This window comes from Sinocyclocheilus anshuiensis, unplaced genomic scaffold, assembly GCF_001515605.1.
Source record: "Sinocyclocheilus anshuiensis isolate Anshui unplaced genomic scaffold, SAMN03320099.WGS_v1.1 scaffold130, whole genome shotgun sequence".
Lineage (NCBI taxonomy): Eukaryota > Metazoa > Chordata > Actinopteri > Cypriniformes > Cyprinidae > Sinocyclocheilus > Sinocyclocheilus anshuiensis.
The window spans coordinates 3,363,154-3,388,164 of record NW_015544207.1 but is presented as its reverse complement, the minus strand read 5'-3'; the positions used below and the strand labels follow the sequence as shown (position 1 = coordinate 3,388,164).

Sequence of the window (25,011 nt, the reverse complement as noted above, 5' to 3'; positions counted from 1 at the left end):
CAAAAATCAACAGGCTACATAAAAACTGGACTCTTTAAGAGCTGTTTGTGTGCAAAATAGAACTGCATGATTCTGGATAAATTGAGTTTTGTTTTTGTTTTTTTCCCCCAGTGGAAGTTGTGGTTCTCTCATGATTCTGAAGAAAAAACATTAGACAACTAAACAAAATTACATGTAATTTATTAATTAATGATTAAATGACTCACTCAAGATGTACTTGTTTCATTACTGGATGAATCAGTGTTCTTGAACGAATCTCTTGTATGATTCAAAGACCAATACAGCCCTTTTTCGCCACCTACTGGTGTAACAATGTGATCGATAAATCTTCATTTGAAGTGTCAAATTACTTTCTATTTTAATCGTATTTTATCTCTCAAGAGTCAGTGTAAACACAAGATAATTCTACTAGAGCATGACAATTACCACAGCATGTTATTTAATACATGGGCTAACAACTGTATATTATCAATTTCGGATGTAACGTAAAAGTTAAAGTGTTTTTTTTTTTTTTTTTAATTCGATTTTAACATGGAGAGACAACTCTATGTAAGCCATTTGTAGGTTAAGTCTCCAGAGAAGTGCCTCAGCATTGCTGTTTGAGCATTCTGACCAGTCTGACACATGGCTTAATGGCTGTCATTATTTTTGTACATTTTGTTTATTGACGCTTAAACTGTAGAACTTGCAGGTTGCTTTTAGTGTTTATATTGCAGAAATCACCCATTTACAGCATGTAGTGTAGAAATATTAAACGTCACAGATGCTGTCAATGATCACAACAAAATTTAAATTAATCCTATCTGTGAAAAAAGGGAAAACTATGTACAGTACAATGCATTTACATTGAAAATTTACATGGATATTTAATATGCAACAGAATAAATGTAAAAAAAAAAAAATGTTACAAATATATACTTTTGACTGTTTGGAAGCACTGGCCCCCCACAGCATACCTGAGGGAGAAGTCTAAATTATATAGAGCTTCAATACGCTACAAACTTTTGTATTTGAAAAGATTATTACATTCACATATTTACTGTATTTTTTACTGTATACTGTATTAGTGGGAGGAGATTGCCGAATTTAGTCTATGTTTTTACCTTATTTCCTTTCTGTACACATAATGTTTACGTCATGTCCATAAATAAAGAAAAATTAAGATGGAAGGTGCTTGAGGCTACAACGAATGATAATATCCTACTCACTGATAATGGATCGTCCACAAGGCAACCATCTAGTAATCACATCACAAGAATATTACCCTACCGAAGAGTTTCCAAGTAATAAGGAAAGTGGAAGAGCCTGTAATAACGCTGTCTGGGTGTATTGATTACCATTTGTGTAACCACAGTTTTACTAGAAAATACCATGGTTAAACTATGGTTAGTGTAGCAAAACCATGATTAATTGATTTGAATGTTTGTAACACAGAAATAATGATACTGTGTGGCTGTCAAGACTGTGAAGCTGTATCATTCATGACAGACAGCTGCTCTCTTTAGGTCAATGGCAGTGCGAACGCAAATTTAAATGTTCAAATCACACTGGTGTGATCGTATGCTGCACGGATGAACCAAGTGATCACAACATTGATAGCACACGTCAAAGGTTGAGGAAACAGACGAATCATTGTTACCATTTGTGTAACCACAGTTTTACTAGAAAATACCATGGTTAAACTATGGTTAGTGTAGCAAAACCATGATTAATTTGTGGTTTAACTATAGCAACCATGGTTTTTTGGTTTAATTTGTAGTAAACCATAGTTAATTTTCGTAAGGGAGCTTCCAGTGCAGAAGAAAGTACAGACATACTGCAAACATAGGCCTATATGATGCATACATGATGATGCATACATACATACACATTAATAACACAGTAATAACACAACTTGAAAACGGTTTACCGACTGGTAAAACGGGAATCAAGAAGGCGCCGTTGTGTGTGGCCTGCCGTCTGCATATTTTAGTTTGTTTATGTCTATGTGTTTTTGGCTTCTTTTATCGCAAGTCGTATCGCCTATTTTAGTATACGACCGGCAATGCTCTTAAATCTTCGAATCTCCTCTGAAGTGCTACTTAATCAACTTCAGAAAGGACCACGGCACTTGCCTCCTCCCTTCCTAGCATCCCTGCCGGCTTGTTTACACCATTCACCATATCATTTTCCTGTGAAAAAGCGCTGGAAAAGACGGGGTAAGCGGGGCAGTGTAGCCGTCAAGCTCAAGCTTCTGCTTCGGACAAGCAGCGAGACAAGAACATTAATCTGGATCTGTCTATGAGGGAAGGTAATTGCAACCGCTCCATTATCTGGCGTTCATCTGCAGGGGCTTATTCCTGGAACGTACCCATTCTACCGAGCTTGTGGGATCAACGGCCTCGCCTCCGCCGTCGCGGCGTTTCTATACATCATCTTCGCCCGCTGCGTAGAGCAATGCAGCTGTTTGAAGACTCCATGCAGATAAAGATGGCGTTGGTCAACGCGAGGTCTGTGGTAAATAAGACTTTTATTCTCCGGTCCTCACAGATGAAGAAAAAAAAAAGCACATAGGAATCGATAGGCGGAATCGAAATTTTAATTTGACAACAAGTATCCGATTCTGGAATCGGAATCGATTTTCGATTCCCAACCCTACTTGCAAAAGACTTTATCAGCCTAACAGAAGCCTTTGATTTAGTGCAGCTTGTTAAAGGACCTACTCATATACATGGACACACTCTCGATCTTATAATGTCTCATGGGTTCTCTATGGGTGATATTGAGATATGCGACCACAGCTTTTCTGATCACAATCCTATTATATTCAACATGCCATTGTCATTGAATGCTGTAAAACCTCATGTATCGGCTCACCTGATGCGGAGGATAACTGCTGCTACCTCTGCTTCTTTTTCTTCACTGTTTGAGGAGTTTTCCCATTCTACTGCTTTCGCTTCATCTGAGCTCAGTCCTGATGAACTGCTTTACAGTTTTAATTCTGTCTGCACTACAATTTTGGATTCTGTGGCTCCACTGAGGACTAAACATCACAAGTTAACTCCTGAGCCATGGTTGATGACAGGCTTGTAGAAGGGCCAAGAGGAAATGGAAAAAGGACAAACTACATATTTCTTATGAAATGTTAAAGGATTCTCTTATTAAGAATAAGAAGGCGGTGAGAGTGGCCAAATCAGATTATTTTTCGACTCTCATAGACAAAAATCCTAGAACCCTTTTTAATACCATTAATGCTGTGTTAAAGACGGGGTAAGCGGGGCAGTGTAGCCGTCAAGCTCAAGCTTCTGCTTCGGACAAGCAGCGAGACAAGAACATTAATCTGGATCTGTCTATGAGGGAAGGTAATTGCAACCGCTCCATTATCTGGCGTTCATCTGCAGGGGCTTATTCCTGGAACGTACCCATTCTACCGAGCTTGTGGGATCAACGGCCTCGCCTCCGCCGTCGCGGCGTTTCTATACATCATCTTCGCCCGCTGCGTAGAGCAACGCAGCTGTTTGAAGACTCCATGCAGATAAAGATGGCGTTGGTCAACGCGAGGTCTGTGGTAAATAAGACTTTTATTCTTAAAGACTTCTTCACTTTCCGAGCCCTGGATTCTCTATTTATCACGGAAACTCCTTTCTCTGAGCTTTTACCGCCCAACTGTCAATTTTTTAATTCCCCCCGTTCTGTGAGAATGGGTGGCGATTTGGTTTCAATTTTTAAAGATTGTTTTCAATGTCGGACTATACAAAGAACTACATATAACAGTTTTGAATTGCAGTTGCTTGTGTTGGACTTGGACACTCCGTTAGTTGTTGCTGTGGTCTATAGGCCTCCAAAGCCACACAAAGGCTTTTTAGCAGATTTCTTGGGGGGAATCATCCCCAATTTTGATAGATTTTTAATTATTGGGGGTTTTAACATTCACATATGCTGCCCCCAAATCGGTTGCTGGCGATCCTGCAGGCCATTTAAAATATACAGGTGTCTTTAGTCAGTTTAATCAGACACCTATTTTGCTTTCTTTTTTAAATGACATTGTTAATCAACTCAAACTAACTGGTTCACCCTTAGATATAATTCCCTCATGGTTATTTAAACAAGTGCTCATTGTAATGGGTCCAACACTTTTAACTTTGATTAATAAATGCCTCGAGATAGGAGTTAATCCTGACCATTTAAAACATGCCTCAGTGCAACCCAGACTTAAGAGGCCTAATTTAGATTCCTCTGATATATAAAATTTTAGACCCATTTCTAATCTTCCATTTTTAGCAAAAATTATAGAGAAAGTCGTTTTTCATCAACTCCAAAGTTTCTTGGTCGATTACAAACATTTTTATGCGTTCCAATCAGGCTTTAGAAAATTTCACTCCACTGAGATAGCTCTTTTAAAAGTGTTTAATGGCATTCTTTTAGCTACTGACTCTGGAGATTCTGTAGCACTGGTACTTTTAGACTTCAGCACTGCTTTTGACACTGTAGACCACAATGTTCTTCTGTCCCGCTTAGAACAGGTAGTGGGCATTAGAGGTTCAGCCCTAAATTGGTTCCTGTCTTATCTTACGAACAGGAGTTTCTCAGTCAATATTGGCAAATTTCACTCTTCTTCTGTACCTTTGACCTGTGGGGTCCCTCAAGGCTCTACTCTAGCTCCCATGTTATTTTCCTTGTATATGCTTCCCCTCGGATCTGTCTTTGAGAATTATGGTATAAGTTATCATTGTTATGCAGATGACACACAAATATATCTTCCTTTGAAACATAAGAATGGATTAGACCCGGTGGCCGCCTGCCTCTTGGATGTTAAAGCATGGAGGTCCCTACATTTTTTAAGTCTGAATGAGAGTAAAACAGAGATTGTGGTGTTTACCCCTTCTGATACACACTGTATACCAAATCTAAATCTTGATGTTCTGGAAAAATCTGGGTGTGGTGTTGGACAGTGCCTTAAAGCTTGATAGACAAGTCAACCAAGTTGTGAAATCAAGCTTCTATCAGTTGCGAACACTGGTAAAAATTAAGTCCTTTCTTTCTTTTACTAATTTTGAAAGAGTAATCCATGCTTTTATCACCACGAGGCTTGATTCTTGTAACTCTCTTTATTTGGGGATCAGTCAATCTTCTTTAAACTGCCTTCAGATGGTTCAAATTGCGGCTGCCAGAGTCCTGACAGGAGCTCGAAAGTGTGAGCATATTACCCCTGTCCTTCAGTTTTTACATTGGTTACCTGTGCGCTACAGGATTAATTTTAAAGCGCTCTTATTGGTTTTTAAGTCTTTAAATGGTTTAGCACCCTCATACCTCTCTGATCTGTCGATAGACCACCAACCTGCAAGACCGCTTAGGTCTGCCCATTTAAGGCTCTTAGTGGTTCCTAGAACCAGACTCAAGTCTAGGGGTGATCGAGCAAGAATAGTCTTCCTACAGAAATCAGACCACTACACTATCCGTTTTTAAATCTAGGTTAAAATCATTTTTATTTGATCTGGCGTATTATTCATGATTTGCATTGCTTTGCCTTGCAGTTTTATTTGTGACCTTGTCTTTGTTTTAATTCTGTTAATGGTTACTTACTTTGTACAGCACATTGGTCAACGGTAGTTGTGTTTAGTTGTGCTTTATAAATAAAGTGAAATTGAAATTGAGTAGAGATGGATGTTGGTATCGTTCCCCTTATCTGATATAAAATGCACACCAACAGTGGCTACTTGCTTGCTCATAATAGATATATTTTTTGGATATCCATCTTTTTTTCTATCAATTAATTATTTTTATTATAATTTTTGTCATAGCGTTAGTGACATTATCATAGATATATGTATACATATCTATGGACACACAGTTACTGACGTTCGTACTGTAGTAGATGACAGATACATCAACACACCATCAGATTCATCCGCGTATTCCGCACAGCGCAGAGACGACGCACAACTCACGTAACTACCATAACAATGTTCCTCTGCAAGTAACCTGTCATTTTGCGCTTCATCCGCTAGAGGACCTAAAGTTGCGTAGTTTTCATTATTTGGTAATGAACAGCTTTGAGTTTAAGTTGTATTTACCTGGAATATTCCTTAAATTTTGTCCGAGAAAGACACATATTCTGTCTTGTCGTTGCAGGTCAACCCTAATAGCATTGCTGCTAAAGATGGCCGAATCCGTGAGGGAGACAGAATACTGCAGGTAACTGATCGACTTCCTTAAAAAACACAAATTAAGTTGAGTTTAAGGTTAGTGGCTTGAACAACATTCTTTTTAATAGTGAGCTAGTGGATGTTTGGGGTGCACTTTAATTCTCTGCTTATAAACACTCCTTCCAAATTCCTTAAGATGTTTATCATTGTCTTTAAAATAAGAGGGACCATAACGTTAAATTTAAGCTTTCCATTGATGTATGGTTTGTTAGGATAGGACAATATTTGGCCGAGATACAACTATTTGAAAATGTGGAATCTGAGGGTGCAAAAAAATCAAAATATTGAGAAAATCACCTTTAAAGTTGTCCAAATTAAGTTCTTAGCAATGCATATTACTAATCAAAAATTACGTTTTGATATATTTACGATAGGAAATTTACAAAATATCTTCATGGAACATAATCTTTACTTAATATCCTAATGATTTTTGGCATTAAAAAAATTGATAATTTTGACCCATGCAATGTGTTGTTAGCTATTGCTACAAATATACACCAGTGATACTTAAGACTGGTTTTGTGCTCCAGGGTCACATATGTGATGTGAAATAATGCTAATGTGTATCTGTGCTCAGATAAATGGGATGGATGTCCAGAACAGAGAGGAAGCTGTGGCCATCCTGACCAGAGAGGACAGCACCAACATCTCTCTGCTACTGGCACGACCAGATATTGAGGTGAGACTCACCTTGAAGTTATTGGAATAAACCATTATAAATACTGTAGGCCTATATTTGCACAGTCAGATATGATCACTTTATTCAATTAAGTTAATCGCTTTGGCAGTTTCCTACATAATTTTCTTGCAGCAGGGGGAGTGTAATTGAAAGACATGTTGCCAATTTATTGTCTTTGAATCGGTTTGAGGCACCCAGCCTTTATCTCACTGCATTCAATTCAAAGCGTGAACTCATAACTCGAGGAAATATAATTTCTTTTGCTGTGGATTTAGTAGTGAAACACTGCGCTTTGGTGAATGACAAAGTATTACTGAAGCCATTAACGGCAACAAATTTGATATTCAGACATTACGTGAAGTGTATTATGGTCTGCTTATTCAAGCAGTAACGGACAAATGTGTTTTAGTGTACAGGTGGACACATGGCTTCATTCTGTTCTCTGTTTACAAACGAAAACAGACAGGAGAGGTCAGAGTAGGACAGAAACCCCGACGAGGAAATTACTGGAGAGGAGAATGGCAGAGAAAAAAAAAACAAGGAGAGACAAGGACACACAGGGTCGGTTCGGCAGTCTTTTGTTCTACTCAAGGTTATGCTTGAGAGAGAAACACACTTAGGACATCCCATAATACACCACCTCCAACAGCGAGTCACCATGTCCATTTAATTTCCTTCAACAGATTTCCATGGCAGCCTAAGACATCGGCTGTGTTCAGAATGGAATACTACTTACTGAACACTGTATATTACACTATATATATATATATAAAAAAATCAATAAATAAATAAAAGTAGCCATTATTATACAATAAACAAACTGTAGTATGCTATATTATCACATGACCACATTGCATTGCAGGTGTGACATCCATTTATCATATTGGAAATTATTTTCCATTTTCATCGCAATTTTGTATAAAATACCTTAAAATTGCCATATTCATTACTGCAGACAGTTTAATCCATCACACTGAAATTGAAGGTCAACTTGAGTGCATTGCATTGTGGGATATATAGTATTCCATGCAGTGTTCAGGCTCATTTTGACAAGGGAAATAAAATCAGATGACAAATCTACAACGGAGCAAAGAGAGAGAATCAAAATCAACAAACAAGTTTGTTTAACACAAAAATGATGAACAATGTCTTTCTTTGTGATTCCCACTGCGTGCGAGTCTCTTCATTGATTGGTCCCAAACCTCATTGTCAGTCAACATGCTTTAACAACCAGATTTATCATCTTTAGCCCATGTGGAAGCCATAGCAACAGTCCGTATCCCACTGGTAAATATTTAAATAAAACATAATGCAAACCCCGGAGGAATGACCCAGTTCATGAATACAAATAGACCAAGTCAACATTTGAAGTCTGAGGCATGTTTAAGAAGTTCATTTGGCATGATGCTATTTAACACAAAGCTGTGCAAGGAAAACAAAGTCATCAAGATATCAAAAAATTCATCTTATTTGCATATAATAATCCTGATATATTAAGTATAGAAAGATGCTGATCTGGAACCCACAAAGACAGATATTTTTCTTTATTAAAATGTACAAGTTTATAGGTTATGTCGATGAAGAGGCTTCATATAATCAATTGGTCTGAATAAAACTCATTTGGGCCCAATTCTAAAATAAAATTATATCTGTAATTGTATTCAATATCTAAAATACTTGTACATGTATTCATGAATTTGGTATGAAGTAAAAAATCGAATTTGTTTTTAAAGAACAGTTAGTGGAAGATGATTAAAACCAGAGATGAGAATATTCTACAGATTCCACAGTTTTTAGGATTTGGGGTCAGTAGCACACAAGTGTGTGTGTATGTTGTGTGTTTTATGGACGCTCCAGATGGTGTGTGAGCCCTTGGGCCAGTATATTCCCCAGCACAGGTGGCTCATTTGAGAAACCTCTCACGTTTAGATGTCTCCTACAACAGATGGGAAAAGACCCTACAATCATTTACAGTATCCAGACATGGGCTTACTCAGACAAACACTGCCCTCTGCTGCTTAAACAAGGACATTTTAATGTGGTTGCTGCTTTAGACTAGTGCACGTGTCAAACTCCGGTCCTGGATGGCGACTGTCCTGCAGAGTTTAGCTTTTTTTTTTTTTAGCTGGTTCAGGTGTGTTTAACTAGAGCTGGTGCTGAACTCCGCAGGACAGTCGCCCTCCAGGAACTGAATCTGACATCCCTGGACTAGTGGATCCCAGCCACGTACATAAGAGCAAATAGCACACATTTTACATGTCTCATTAGTCAAACTCATCTGATTGAGGTCATCAGCTCATCAGTAGAGACTCAGAGCTGGTAGTAACTGATTACATGTAATCTGGATCATTACGTACTTGTGATTACATTACATTACATTTTAAAATACCCGTAATGAGACTACAGTTACACTCTAAAAAATGCTGGGTTGTTTCAACCCAACTTTGGGTCAAATATGGACTAACCCAGCTATTGGGTTAAATTTTTACATTAAAATTCAGCTTTAAGAAGTGTTTCAACATTACATCAACTACTGATGAAATTATGTTTATTTGAATTACTCAGTGGATTAATTAACCATGTATTATTAAGTCTTTAGAAGTCTTTTGTCTTTCAGACAAATTCACGTTATTTCACACTTACATGTAATGTTGGGATTCCCAAACTTTTTTGGTCATCTGAGCCTCTTTCACCTAATATATTTACTTGAAGTACCACCGAAATGTTAAAATAAATATTTTAATAATTAAGTACCACATCGTTCACAGTTCTCTGACGTTGGTTAATGGTCACATGACATGCAGGTAAACTAATTATTTCATTTTTTACTAAGTGTTTTTTTATGTTATTTTAAAACAATTTAATTTTAATTTTACATGTTTATGATTTAATGAATGATTAGCTTTTCATTAAACTCACGAACCTCCTGCAGTTCTATGAACCTCAGTTTAGGAAATCTTAAGGTAATATAATGTTTAATGCACTTGTTAACAATGAATGGAATATTTTCTTACTTTTTGTATTTTTATGTCAGTATGGTACAAGATTATCCTATTTAAATCATTGTGATAAATGAGTTAGGTCAAAAGTAATCTAAAAGTAGACTGATTATATTACCTAAAATGTGTAATGTAATGGATTACTTTACTAACTACAATTAGTAAATAATCTACCCAGCTCTGAGACCTGAAATGGGTGTGTCAGACAAAAGAGTCATGCAAAATGTGCATTGTTGTGAATCACTGCTTTACACCAATCGGAATGTTGTTGTTTTTCAATACACATTTGTCTGCACACAATTCTTAGCGTGATTTTAATATTTGACTAATTCCGTTTTTTTTTTCTTCCCATTTTGTAATATTTCAAACATGCATTCTTGGCAGAATGAGGCTGATGATCTGGATTTGGAGTTGGCCGAGGGCCTGGATCTAGAGGACTTGGAAAATGTCTCGAACTCACCCAGTCCTCAGCACCGAAGGAAAACCAGCTCTGTGCTGAGTGACATCAATGGGATCCGAGCTGCTCGGCCCAACTTATGGCACACTGCGCTCAATAACAGCCAGGAGCTGGACAGCGGGGTGGGTCGCACCGATGAAAGTACACGGTGCGAGGAGTCCTCCGAGCTGGCTGACGATGCCACCAGCGCATGCACGACCAATGCCACCAATACACCCGGCAGTTTGCGCAAGTTTCGCGCTGCTCAGCATGGATGGGAATTTCACTACAGCAACGACTCACTGCTGGGGCCAGATGCAGTGGGAGTGGTGGATCTGCCAGGGTCAATGATACCAGGGTTAACTGAAGAGGAATATGAACGCTACCGAGAGCTACTGGAGATCCGCTGCCTTTACGAGAAGAACAGAAATGCACTTTTTCTTTTGGATGGAAGGAACCATGGTGGAGGAGTTGGGGATTTTGCAGGAGCAGGTGTTCCTGTAGACATGAATTGTAACGAGAGCCTGATGCAGCACGAAATTGCTCTTCTCGATGAGGAAATACGTCACCTGGAGTTTAAGTGGCGCAATGTTTTGCGGGCTCAAAAGATGCAGCAGTTGCGCCAACGCTGCCTAAAGGTCTGGCCAGCTGATGAAGAGGACGATGAAGAAAAAGGAGCAAAGGCAAGGTGTGGAGGTGCAGAGGCGATCCACCATGACCTGTCGGATATCAACGAGATCCCAGAAAGGGAACGCTCTGATAAAGAGAGCACAAGTGCTTATAATACCGGTGGGGAAAGTTGCAGAAGCACGCCTTTGGCAAGTGAGCGATACCCTTCACTGTCTGCGGCCGGAGATTCCAGTGCCTCTGCAACCATGCGACCTCGGACGCCCCATCACAGAACAAGCACAAGTAGGGATACGAATCTAAATGTACCATCGGATGCCAAGAAAAAGAGTGAAGAAACAGTGGACAACAAAAGCTCTACTCCAGCAAGGCTTCGGTCGTTATCCCGGAATGGCGGGAGTAGTAGAAAGGGCTTGGATGGAGCACGAAGGGGGTCCCATGCAAATGGGACTCTCACTACCGGGATCGCGAAAGGGGGAAGGAGTGCAGAAAACAGTCCGTACTTGTCCCGTCGCCGCTGCAGTACCACGCTGCCTCAACGCTACCAGAGTTGCATGCAGTTGAAGGACTTGTCTACAAACAACAGTCCAGAAGTTAGGGACGCCAATAAAGAGGTTCCTTCTCACTCCAATACCTTAACTTGTGCAAACAGAGACTCCACAGCTGCTCCTGCAACTTCTTTGATTATACCTCCTCCACTGCCTCCATCTTCACCTCGAATGGAGTGGAAGGTAAAGATCCGCAGCGATGGCTCGCGTTATGTCGCCAAACGTCCGGTAAGAGATCGTTTGCTAAAGGCTCGGGCCATGAAGATTCGAGAGGAGCGCAGTGGGATGACCACGGACGATGATGCGGTCGGTGAAATGAAGATGGGACGCTATTGGAGCAAGGAGGAACGTAAGCAGCAGCTGCTGAGAGCTCGCGAGCAACGGCGACGCCGTGAGTTCATGATGCAGAGCCGACTGGACTTCTTGCGGGAGAAAGAGAAGGAACAAGACTCCGGACCTCAAGGACAGGCTTCCATACTTGAGCTGAGCCAGAAAAAGAGTATGAAGAAACGCAGTCGACGCATCCTGGACAACTGGATCACCATTCAGGAGCTGCTGGCACATGGGACCCGCTCTGTAGATGGGAAGAAAGTGTTCAACCCTTTGCTGTCCGTGACCACTGTTTAATAATTGGTGTGAAATGAGACCTTTTAACAAGAAAAAAGTAAAGATATTTGGATTACAGAGTTTACCGATTATTTGCGACTGTCTGACAAAGATGCCTTGCAGTTTAATCCAGAAATGTTGATGATGAATATAAATGTACAAGACAGAAAGGCTAATGGCAAATGAATGTAAATTTTTCGTAATTAACATGAACTCTGGGAGCATCTTTCTGTTCCTATACATTGCTTTGATGCTTGATATTTCAGAGTCACTCTCAGACTGTTACAATGCAGTGGTGGTCTTGAGCATTTCCAAACCTGATTAAAACATTAATTTCTTTCATAAAAACTTTTCAGTCTGAGAACATTTCATGATAAGAGAAAAAAGTTTAGGGGCCTATTGCTTGAACTGACTAGTAGTCATCTCTCTTTTTTCAAGACTAGTCGTAACTTTTTAACTTCATAACTGAAGTTAAGAAGCATATTAACATATCGGCAGTGTTTATGCAACTGGCCCCAGAAGTTAACCTGGTGATTGGTTGAGAATTTGCTGCTGTTGTTTTGGCTCAATATGTGTGGTTTTGTTTACTGGTAAATGTAAAACGTTTGCAAAAGAACAAGAAAAGAATGAGCCATTACTTAACTGTTGACTTATGGAGTTCACAATTTTAGAAGCACATGAATCCATTTAACAAAAGAACCAAAAAGCACATTGACAAAATGTACAAAAGCAGGACATTTTCAGCACACAAATATTGGCACATCAAAAGGTAATGTCAATTGTCAAACACTGACACTGTCCAAAGAAAAATAAATTTGACTGTATATTTTTGTGGCACATTTGTCAGCATTCAAGGAACAAATCAGACGTTATCACTTAAAATTATTTTGTCGTCAGCTTGCAACACTACATTTCAGACTGACTCTTTGATATTGTAAAAAAAAAAAAATTGCATGTTCTTGTCTGGGAAATGTTTAAATGATGTTGTGTGAAACTGTCGAGTGACGTTTTTGCTGTGTCTTCTGTAATACTTGTCAACAGGACATTAAGATATTGTGTCCAAATGTTCATTTAACATCTTGCAGGTCTAAAATGAAGGAATTTCTGCTCCTAAATGTTTTTGAATAAAACTTTTGCAACTTCAACATCATCGAGTTTCACCCATTATTTGCAAAAAGCTTGAAACACTTCAATAAAGAAATCAAATGTAAATCAAAACACAATGGCTTTAGCACATTCATGTTTACACTAAACCAAATGAGCTGAAGACGTTTTGTAAATCAAATAAAAATATGCATTTATATGTAATATTCTTCTTTTACCACTTAAAGTTTTGGATTAAATGAAAAAAAAAAAGACAGGTCACTGGATACCATCTCTTCATTTATTGGATGTACAATTATGAAAAATAATAATCATAAAAAAGACTGGAAGCCCAAGATTATTTACAATCGTTCTTTGATTCTGTGGCAAAGTCTCTCAGAGATTCCATTGTCTGTCTCATGCTCACTTACATCATGATATGTTGAGCTTTAAAAAGACGTTCCTCTCTAGATATGACAAAAACATGACCAAAAAGTTAAAGAAAAAAAAATACATACAGTACATACATATACATATATAGAGAGAGAGATCTATAAAAGCAGAATCATTCAAGTATCAAAAGACAGACCACCCAGGATTACTTTACAATTCGATATTGTTTATATTTTAATCATTTAGCCAAGAACATGATCCGAACTGTCACTGTTGTATTTGCTAACGTTGTTATTAGTTGTGCAAACACTGCAGCTGTTACAGGTGCTAGCATTAGCATCTGCTTGTATTTAGCACTGTAACCATTTTTAACGTACCATGTTAAAAACGAAGAAGAAAAAAAATCTAAATAAAAAGTACCATACTTAAAATCCTTGTAAACTAGGGCTAAATGAATACAGGAATATTTCCCATCTACACCTCATATTTATGTATCATTATCTACACAAAACATAAGCACAGGTTCGTCCATGACAGATGACTATGCAAATTTCAATTTTTAAACCTTTTCATCCGTTTCGTTTTTATTTTTTAGACATACCCTGCTTTCTGCAACTTAATCATTAAAGGAAAGACACAAAACTCTACACATAAAAGCAACTCGCTGTTGTTTGTAGTGTCACATTAACGCCATTATTTTGTATAAGAAATCACAGTATACGTGTAAGAGTCACTACAAGTACCAGGATCTGGACTGTACCATTCTCATGCCATCATAAACGTATTAACTTATCAATATAGTGTACCATAAGACATCACAACACCGAGTATCTCTCACTAATCTGGCACCGAGTTTCTGTCTGTGACCTTCAAAGGCCAAACCGTTCCTATTGAAACTCGCACCGTAGTTCACAATTCTTATGTTTGAATGGTCTTGCCCAAATTGTTTAGCTTGACAAACATTTGTACTAAAGCCTGTTGGTCACCTGACTTAAAATACTGACAGTAAGAATCAAACTTACGGATGGATTGATCTTAATTGGACATCAAAAGACAAGACTGTTCTCTCTAATCAGTGTTTTGCTGAACTGGAATCAGTGTTTCTAACTTGCTGGATTTATTTTCGAAGATATCAGACAAAATAAAAGCATCTACGCTTTGTGAGATGAAAGACCATCAGTTTAGACGACAAAATCACAGACAAAACGGGTGTGTAGACTGTCGCTTCACAATAAAAATAAAACAAAACTCAAAGAAATCAAAGCAAAGGCAACGTCAACACTGGCTCTTGTTTTTGCGGGAGAATACAGTGACTGCTTCCAGTGTTAGTCCTTGAATGCGTCAGTCAGAAATCTGATAAAAGCCAGATGTTTTTCAGAGGGAGAGGGGTTTTGTTAAGTGTGTTAAACTGGACGGGACGCTTTTTGTTTGTCTTTGGCTCATGTGTTTGTGTGTTCAAGGTGAAGTTCACTGCAGGTGTGAGGAGACTTCTGACACTTACATAGATCTATATATAAACACACACAATACACGTGATGTTTCATCCACAGTCATGCTGTCATTGGCATCCCAACTTTCCTTTCTGTTTGGCATCCGACACAGCGGTCAGCTACAGGGAGACACACACACACACACACACACACACACACACACACACACACACGGATTAAAACAAATCAAACGAATGACTGTGGGATACCATTTACAATGGATATGACGAAAGTTTAAAATGAAGGTGAAGAGAAGAAAGACGCTGTTGTGCCAATCATTTTTCCCTAAAATCATCTCCCCTTTGGACCCCAAAGACTCCATGGCTAATTGGTTATATGTGATATAACTAAATATATAGTTATATTCAGTTAGCTTGTGGTTAGCATGCTAACCGATTAGACCCTTACGAATTGAAAACACTGCATGAATTTAGCCCAGATTTTTGCTACAATTTACAGTCTGTGAATCAACACTATTTACTTTCACAAAGAAAATCAGCATATGATGGATACAGACCCTGATCTTCAGACAATAGCTCATATCTATGCATTAATGTCACTCTGTTTTGCCCACATCAGGCTTTATTTTGAGATAAACAGACATACCCCTGTTGAAAAAACCAGCATATGCTGGTTAGGTATGTTTTGACGCTGGGATGCTGGTTTAAGCTGGTCCTTTTGCTGGTTTATGCTGGTCCTTTGCCAGCACATGACCAGCATAAACCAGCATAAACCAGCAAAGGACCAGCTTAAACCAGCAAAGGACCATTTAAACCAGCAAAGGACCAGCATAAACCAGCAAAGGACCAGCTTAAACCAGCATCAAAACATACCTAACCAGCATATGCTGGTTTTTTCAACAGGGACAGCAGACTGACTATAGACTATTGACTGTCCGCTGTGAAGTACTTATGACTAATTATGTGATCTGCTACAAAAGGATGATCCCACATAGTTTTTTTGGGCTTGCAAACAACTAGCCTTCGGGGTGCAAGGGAATAGGATTTTGAGGAAAGAACTGAATATTGCACAACAACAGAAAAAGATGATTGTTATGGGAAAATGAGAAAAACTTTCAGGATGGAGACAGTGGTAGGCATTAAAGTGATGTTCGTCTGCATGAGATGCTGATTATAGGTCACTAGCTTTATCCATATTTGACCTTTGACACTGAACGGTGTTATCTTTTTATAATAGTCCTTACTGTAATGGGATGTAACAAATAAAAATGGCTGCTAGTGTGTCGTTTTATATGGAAGACCATTTCCACCACAGAAAATAAATAAATAAATTAAAACCATGCTTTGGTAAATCATAATTATGACAGAAAATGAATGTGAAGTTATGAGATACTAAATCATAAATATAAGATAAAAAGTCCAATTATGAGATAAAAAGTCAATGAGATAAAAGGTAGAAATTGAGAAAAACAGGCATAATTATAACATTAAGAAGTGAACAAAGTCATTATTAATTTTTATCTCAACTCTGACTCGTCAGTTTCAATTCATGTCACTTATACGTCATAATTATGAATTTTTATCTCATACTCTCAATTTTTTATATCAGATTTGATTTACGCCAACTTCCACATCATAATTGACACAATTTCACCTTTTTATATCATGTTTATGATTTATCTCATAAAGTCATAATTATGACATAAAAATAAATTATATACATCATATTTATGACTGTACAAAGCATTCTTTTACCAAAACTATTACCAAAGCACGCTTTTTTTCTTAAGTGGCCGAAATGGCTTCCATACCATTATGATATATGCTGTGCTGTGAGTTTTTCAATAAATGCTTAAGCACTCATAATTCACAAGATCACATGAGGATTTTTAAGGCTTATGAAGAACATATGCATATAATTCCACCTTTAAATCCCTACGAGAAGAAAATAAAATCCAAACAGATTTTCCAAAACTCAAGAGTGATATGGCATACAGACTTGTACAAACTCACGTTCACTACAACACTGATGATAGTCTGCTTACTGGGCACGTGTCACCTGATAAAGCCTAAAATAAGCAGACAATATTACTTTTTACTTTGACTCCTTGACATCAGACACATTTTGAGCAGGCGGTCTGTTCAGACACCTCTTTGTGATTTGGTTCAGACATTTAGGCCCAGCCTAGTTTGCCAGCTCAGACTTAAGACAACACATAATATCACAGTGCTAAACGCAAATCCATAAACTGGCAGCAAATTAAATTTACAGTGAGGTACTTTCGATTCCAATCCAATTAACTTCTAATGCACTCTAGCAAGCTTGTGCCAGCTGTCTAATGTCTCATCTGGTTGTGAGGGAAGGACAGAATATATATCATCTATTAGATGTGCATAGTAACATAACAGGACTTATAAACATCCATCTAGTCCTCACAGCCCATAATAAAAGGTTTAGATGCCAGTATGCAAGCTAAAAGAAGCCCAACAAATGCAAACAAAGCTTGCCATCTGACAGTCTGCTGGCACTTTCCACAAAAAAGGGTACAAAATGGGGCTTAAAACCTGTGAAGTCATTTGTTTTCTTCATAGCAAAGTGAAATGTGGTGCTTAACCTTCAGAAAGCTTTGTCCATCAACCAAATACTAAGTACTGTGCAGTTGTACTTAATTAAGATTATACAAATATTACTTTTATACGAATTCATGTTCAAATGCGGTTTAAAAACCTTATTTATTTATTTGTGTGTTTTAAAGAAATAAACCAAATACAAAACAACAAAAACACAAAAATAAAACAAAATAAATAGAGATTCAATAAACATTCATTATAATTACATTCACTAAAAATGTAAACAAAAACACTAAAATATTAAAAAAAACAACATGATATAAAAATGGTAAATAAAATAAAAAAAATAATAAAATAAAGTGATAATAAAATAAAAAATTCTATTAAAAATAATAAAATAAAATACTGATTCAGCCGCAGTTGTTAGCTATTTTAGCTATTGATAAATTTACCATAAGTTAAAGAAATGTATTTGCCGCATATTTTTTTTTTCCTCCTTACAATAACTTTGGGTCAAATAGTTGAAGTTGACAAAAACAGTCAATACTAATGTGTGTAATGAATTGAAAATGGAATTATTTATTAACTTTTCCCCCATCATGCTGTAGAAAAATGCCTAAATTATGTTACAATTTTATGAAAAATTCATAACAAAAAATAAAAAAATAAATCAGATCGCACTCAAATTGTGGGACACAGTATGTTTTTTAGTATGTTATACTTAAATATATAATTAAAGTCAATTAATTATTAATTTGGTAATTTATGTTTTAGGTTAATTAATTAGGTTAATTATGCTGTAGTCTTTCAATTGTTGGTCACAGTCAGAAAGCCAAGTCCTCTTTCCATGCCATGTTATTTTTACGCTACACAACGATTCATCAAAAGTTTCAGTTCTAAATATGCAATCTGTGCCTTTATTGTGTAAAAATTACAGGACGCCAAAATGTACCGTACTCTATTCATGGAAAGTGCCTTTTATCGTAATCCTCGGCGGTGTGGACAGTTTCGATCTGACGCTACATGTTTAGTGGAGTCCAGTTGTTTCAGCTCAGACTGAAGAGGAGGAGGAAGATGAAGTCTTCATCAGTGTCTCACTGCGGTCGACGCCTGGCGGAGACGAGCACCACAGAAGGGCAAAAGAAAGAAAAACTAGTTAAGAGAAGAACCGTCAGTGTGGATGATGGAGGGAGAGTCCTTTGAGCAGAATGAGAAGGAAATGTTAGTTTCTTCACGTTTGAAACAGGAAGGTTAAATGACGAGATGTTCTGGTCCTCGGCAGAGCTTTACTTTGGTTTCAGGCCCGTTATGATACGACTACAGGTGAGAGGGGCTTCCTAAACTGGGCGGCATACCTGTACCAACTTAAAGGGCAGAGAATCGAATGTGTTTGTCGAGTAAGAGTGGAGGTTTGTTTCAGCCTCGGGAAAGGGTTGCTGGACAGCCAGAGCTGTGCGAGACAGACGGAGAAGAAAGAGGTGAATGGAGAGGAGGCTTCTGTGTTGAGGAGAGCGAGGGGGAAGGAGTTCGGTCACGTCGGCGAGGGGAGGTCAGAGTCTATCTAGCGAGTGAAGGCACAGAGCGAAAGGAAAAGGTGCGAGGGGGCGGGGCGTGGAGGAGAGGAGGCTTCTGTGTGGAGGAGAGCGAGGGGGAAGGAGTTCGGTCAGGTCGGCGAGGGGAGGTCAGAGTCTATCTAGAGAGTGAAGGCACAGAGCGAAAGGAAAAGGTGCGAGGGGGCGGGGCGTGGAGGAGAGGAGCGTCCGGTCAGAATATGGTGGTCTCGTACTTGGTGCTGACGGTGCGCTTGGGATCTTTGGAGTCCAGGATCCAGGTGGCACTGCTCTGAGCGTGAGCGTCAACATCCATGGCTTCCACCTAAAACAGGAGGGAGGAGACGCGTAAATACTCTGTGAGATATTAATAACCACGGCAGCCGATCATATAGCTGATGGATGTAAAGCTTTAGTCTAGTGCCTCTCACGAGAGATACGATTATGAGAGCTTTGGGTCGGGTTTCAGCTTTTAAATGAGACCTGAAGCTTTTAAAGACATATTAATGGTTAAAAACGTTTGGATTAGACAAAAATCATTTTGTGTGAACTGACAAGTCTGTATAACCCGGAATATTCAAAACTGCTATACATTACGGTTCAAAAGTTTGGGATTGGTACGATTTTTTTCAGTCTTATGCTCAATAAGGCTGTGTTTATTTGATAAAAAAATACAGTAAAAGCAGTAATATTGTGAAATATTATTACAAATAAAATGAACTGTTTTCTATTTGGATATATTGTAAAATGTAATTTATTGCTGTGATGTAAAGCTGAATTTCTCCAGTCTTCAGTGTCACATGATCCATCAGAAATCATTCTGATTTGCTGTTCTAGAAGCATTTCTCATTATTACCGATGTTGAAAACAGTTGCTGCTTAATATATTTTTGTGAACAGCTGAAAACATTTTTCACAATTCTTTAATGAATAGAAAAGAACTGCAAATATTTGAAACTGAAATGTTTTGTAACGATTATTTTCACTTTTGACCAAATTAACGTCTCCTTGCTTGTTGGTTATTTCTTTCAAAAAAAATCTTACTGGCTCCAAACTTTTGAACATTCATATACTGTATATATTGTAGCCACATTTCAATGTGTGATGCTTCAAAGAACCAGCAGGGAGCTCCACTGTACTGGTCAAAAAGATAGATATGGATCTGGCACTAAGTCATAGAAAGAGAGGAACCATGGGAGCTATTTGAGCTACTGAAGTGACAAGGTGAATAAAGCTGGGAAAAGGAAAACCGGAAATAGAGCGATGGAAAGTGTCAAGAATGAGAACAAGAATAAGCTGAATTGAGAGGATGAAACCAACAGAACATCTAAACAGAGCATTGACTGGACTACAAATTCAGACACAGATGAATTTTGTGAGGATCAATGAGGATTAGTCATCATCAATTTGGCAGAAAAAGCTAACTTGTGAACACAGAACAAATTAGTAGAATTCGTTTTCCTGTGAACATAAGTGTATGTCCATGTAGCGTATTGACAGCATATTGTGGCTAACCACTGACATTTAAAATCAGGGTTCCTATACATTTTCCATTTCAAAATTCCATACTGTGCAGGAACCCTTAATTAATACTTTAATTAATAATATTTTCAACTAGCAAGGATACATTCATTTGATTAAAAGTGGAAAAAGACATTACAAAACATTTCTATTTCAAATGAATGCTGTTCTTTTGAACTACCTACAACTACAAATATTTTAATTTTTCCACAAAAACTATGAAGCAGTTTCTACATTGATAATAATCAGAAATGTTTCTTGATCAGCAAATATCAATTCATATTAGAATGATTTCTGAAGGATTATGTGACACTGAAGACCGGAGTAATGATGCTGAAAATTCAGCTTTATATCACAGCAATATATTACATTTTAAATATATATTACAATATAAAAGTTATTTTAAACTGTTTAAAACTTCAAACACAGTGTCAAAAAAATTCTTCTTGGAAGGCCACCTCTTTTTTTTTTTTTTTTTTTTAAACTGTCATTTGTTTCTGGTAACCATCTGATGTGACTATACTATGTGAATGTGTGTGTGAGTCTGTGTGTGTGTGTGTGTGAGTCTGTGTGTGTGCGTGTGTGTCTGTGTCTGTGTGTGTGTGTCTGTGTCTTGATTTCCGCCGCTCCCGCTGCGCTCTGCTGCTGTCTGGTCCTCTGGGCCTGCAGTGCCAGCTGATAGGCCACTTCAAACGCCTGTCCCAGCGTCAGAATGATCTCATAGGTCAGGTTCTGTCGGGGAGGTGGAGACACGGTAATTAACCATCATGATGAGGTGCTTAAACCACTATTAAGAAATGATCAAAGTATTCAAATAACCTCAATCCATCTTCAGAAGTTTCTTTAATAGCCTCATCAACAGAAACATACATCAATACATTTGTACAGGCCTCCAACATTATTCTGCACTTAAGAGGCATTTAAACTCATAAAGTATGTAATAACAAGCTTAGCTATGTCATATAGTGTAACGGAGAGCAGCTTTTTATAGAATTACACATCACTGAGTCTCTGTAAAGGGACGCCAGGACAGCTGTAGATACTGTAATGTGTAATGAAGGCTATGACAAATCATTTTGGTGTTTTGATTTGTTGTTCTTTTCTCTTCTAGGTCAAAAACAAACACCACATTACTGAACATAAACTCTCAGATCCTCCACAAAATAATCAGGGCTTGTAACTTCAGACTGTGTTTCCTTTTTTTTTCCCACAAGTTTTTGAAGATACAGACTTGCATTTCTAACGTGGTATACAATTAACATCATTTGTCAAACTTTGCTACAAGGGAGCAAAACTCACATTTTAGAGCATCTAAAAGTAATCCCTGGCCCATTTTTATGCTTTTAAATGCAATGAATTATTCAGGCTGTGCAAATAAACAAACTCTGGAATCAAGATTTCTCAGTGCAGTCAAGATGCATGCATATATTATGCATGTCTTTAATGTCAATTTTGATCAAAACTGAACTGAACTTTTTATATTAAAAAGTAATTTCGATGTATTTTCAAAAGATTGTTTCACTGTCTAATACAACCTCTTAACTCAAAGAAAAAGCTATTTATTAATTGTTGCGATTGTCACCTGATCAGTCAATTATCAGTTCTAATAATCGCTTGAGTTTTGAATTATCAAATGAACTGCTAGTTGCAGCTCTACTAGAGTCTGGCTGTAAGTATTCGAGGCAATGATTGGTCTAGTGTGTGTGTGTGTGTGTGTGTCTGTATCTGTATCATTCAGGCAGCTGTATGATCAATGTAATTTTAATGGGCTGCTGCTCACAACCTCTCCTATAAAACTCTGTGTGATACTATCAGAGACCTGGCAATCGGCCCACGGTGCTCTGCACTCCACAGAAAGAGAGAAAGAGACTCTCAATGCCCAGAAATATGAGAATTTCAGAGCAGTAGTCCTCACCTGGTGGGCCATTAAACAGGTCTGTTATGAATATCACAGACAGACATAATGTGAAATGCAAATTTGGTGGTTTTCAATCCAATTTACATCTGCAAAATAGCCATTTGCAGTTTGACGTTTTTTCGCAATACTGTAAATCAGCATATAGAACTGAAGCAAAGCAGCTGAGAACCACTGATGGAGAAAGAGCTCATCTCTTATGCAGTGCAATGATGGTGGTGTTTGTCTCACCACATCTACGGTGCTGAACACGTGGCAGTAATGATGGCTGCTCTGCAGATCTTTAGTGATGTAAGCAAACGTGCAGAGGTCCTCTGGGTCCTGAGCTGCACATGAGATGTTCCTGATCTCATGTTCTGCAATGATGTTCTGCACACACAACACAAGATGACATTAGCAAACAGATCCAATAACTTCTTAAACAGAAACACCTTACTACTACTACTATAGTTCTCACAGGAAGAGTTCAAACCAGAGATGTTCACAAGTCTTTAACTTGGAGTCCGAGTCAAGAAGTCTTTGGTCACGAGTCTGAGTCGAGTCTCAAGTCATTTAATGGCTCGCTAAAAAAATCCCATTCAGAATCCTTATGGATTGAAATCTTCCTATCTACGAAGCTGTTTTATAGGCTATAGACAAAATATATGATCTATGATGCTTTGTAAAAAAGCAAAAAAAAAAGAGGTTTTAAGATGTAAGGTTAATGTACATCCAGCCTGTTACTAATGTTTTAATCCATTACCATGTTCAAAACAGTTTTTCTGTAATCCTAACACCCAAAAAAACTTTAATTTTGATTTCATGGGGACTTTAAGTGTTTTTTTTTTTTTTAATTGCTAATGCAACCTTTTTACACCACAGACTGAACAAAAGTAAGCATTACTTGGTAATTAGTTGACCTAAATTGGTATTAACTAATTGTGTACTTAAATTTAACAGTTGAATAATTTTTGGTTGATTGTAATCCATTACATACCTTTCTATCAAAGTAATCTAACATTATCAAGATTAATTTGTTCTGACACATGTTTTAATCCATTACCATGTTCAAAACAGTTTTTCTGTAATCAAATTCTATTATAAGAGTCCAATCTACCTAAAACAATGTACAGTCAAGCCAAAAATTATTCAGATACCGGATATAATTTTTGATATTTTTTTACTAGTGGGTGCAGGACACTAGTTCGTTGATTGTAATCCATTACATACCTTTCTATCAAAGTAATCTAACATTATCAAGATTAATTTGTTCTGACACAGTTTAACTCAGAGTTCTTGTTATATTTTATTACCATTTTCTAAACTATAGCAAATAAACTGTGATAACGTGAGAAATGTTGACAGTGTCTGAATACATTTTGGTTTGACTGTAGCTAAAATAATCAAAACAATCTCATCTTGAGCAGAAAATAACTAGCAGTTTCAAAGTTTAAGTTCTATGTTAGCCATCTAACAACAATTTTCCCAATTATAATTACATGATTAAAAAAAAAAAGTTCTTAGCCTATAGCTTAACTCCCTGGGGTCGAGGGTCACTCCTTAATGCTAAATGTAGATCAGAAACGTCTTGTCACATCTGGTTTGAACAGTCAGAGTCATAGGTTATAGATAGATAAATAGATAGTATGAAAAATAACTATATTTGCAGCATTGTTGTTTTCTGCTGTGTTTTAGTGAAAGTAATCTATAATTTTGCTGCTCTTAGTGTTTCTGTTGTTGTTAAATTTACCACATCATCCGCTGCTCTTAAACTTGGCACTGGTGGAGTGCCGAAATTTGCACCCTGCCAGATTATGCATCCCCTAGTATTGGTAGGTTTAGGAGTAGGTGTGGGGGAGGGGTTAGGATTAGGGGTGGGGTTAGGATTAGGCAAAGGGATGGATCATGATGGAATGGACAGATAAAATGGATTGAGTGGATGGAATGAAATTGCATGGCATGGCATTGGGTGGATGGATTGAAAGGATGGGATGGAGGGATGGCATGGGATAGCATTGGAATGGTTAAGGGGATAGGATAGATTGCGAGAGAGATGGATGGATTAGATCAGGGGTGTCAAACTCAGTTCCTGGAGGGCTGCAGCCCTGCAGAGTTTAGTTCCAACCCTGCTCCAACACACAAACCATGTAGTTTTCAAATAACTAAATGTAGATCAGAAACGTCTTGTCACATCTGGTTTGAACAGTCAGAGTCATAGGTTATAGATAGATAAATATAGTACGAAAAATAACTATATTTGCAGCATTGTTGTTTTCTGCTGTGTTTTAGTGAAAGTAATCTATAATTTTGCTGCTCTTAGTGTTTCTGTTGTTGTTAAATTTACCACATCATCCGCTGCTCTTAAACTTGGCACTGGTGGAGTGCCGAAATTTGCACCCTGCCAGATTATGCATCCCCTAGTATTGGTAGGTTTAGGAGTAGGTGTGGGGGAGGGGTTAGGATTAGGGGT

General features: G+C 37.8%; 2 protein-coding genes and 1 long non-coding RNA gene across 3 annotated transcripts in view; 1 reads left to right on the top strand and 2 right to left on the bottom strand.

Moving 5' to 3' along the window:
* The window catches only part of LOC107697038 (PDZ domain-containing protein 4-like), a 44,555-nt gene extending 31,953 nt beyond the window's left edge, over nucleotides 1-12,602 (top strand). Inside the window, exons 5-7 of the mRNA XM_016497669.1 lie at nucleotides 6,112-6,174; nucleotides 6,763-6,864; nucleotides 10,248-12,602. Of these exons, the coding sequence (XP_016353155.1) occupies nucleotides 6,112-6,174; nucleotides 6,763-6,864; nucleotides 10,248-12,101 (2,019 nt within the window). The 3' untranslated portion in view covers nucleotides 12,102-12,602. The remainder of the gene's footprint in view (nucleotides 1-6,111; nucleotides 6,175-6,762; nucleotides 6,865-10,247) is intronic.
* Nucleotides 12,603-13,450: 848 nt separating this feature from the next.
* On the bottom strand, nucleotides 13,451-19,526 carry LOC107697037 (uncharacterized). The gene is made up of 2 exons (XR_001635153.1): nucleotides 19,364-19,526; nucleotides 13,451-15,165 (listed from the first exon to the last, which is right to left on the bottom strand). It is a non-coding gene; the product is annotated as an uncharacterized LOC107697037 (long non-coding RNA).
* Nucleotides 19,527-21,253: 1,727 nt separating this feature from the next.
* LOC107696947 (ankyrin repeat and SAM domain-containing protein 1A) overlaps nucleotides 21,254-25,011 on the bottom strand; it is a gene marked incomplete at its 3' end in the record, with an annotated part of 137,257 nt that continues 133,499 nt past the window's right edge. Inside the window, exons 26-27 of the mRNA XM_016497519.1 lie at nucleotides 22,794-22,931; nucleotides 21,254-21,379 (exon numbers count right to left, since the gene is read on the bottom strand). Of these exons, the coding sequence (XP_016353005.1) occupies nucleotides 21,254-21,379; nucleotides 22,794-22,931 (264 nt within the window). The remainder of the gene's footprint in view (nucleotides 21,380-22,793; nucleotides 22,932-25,011) is intronic.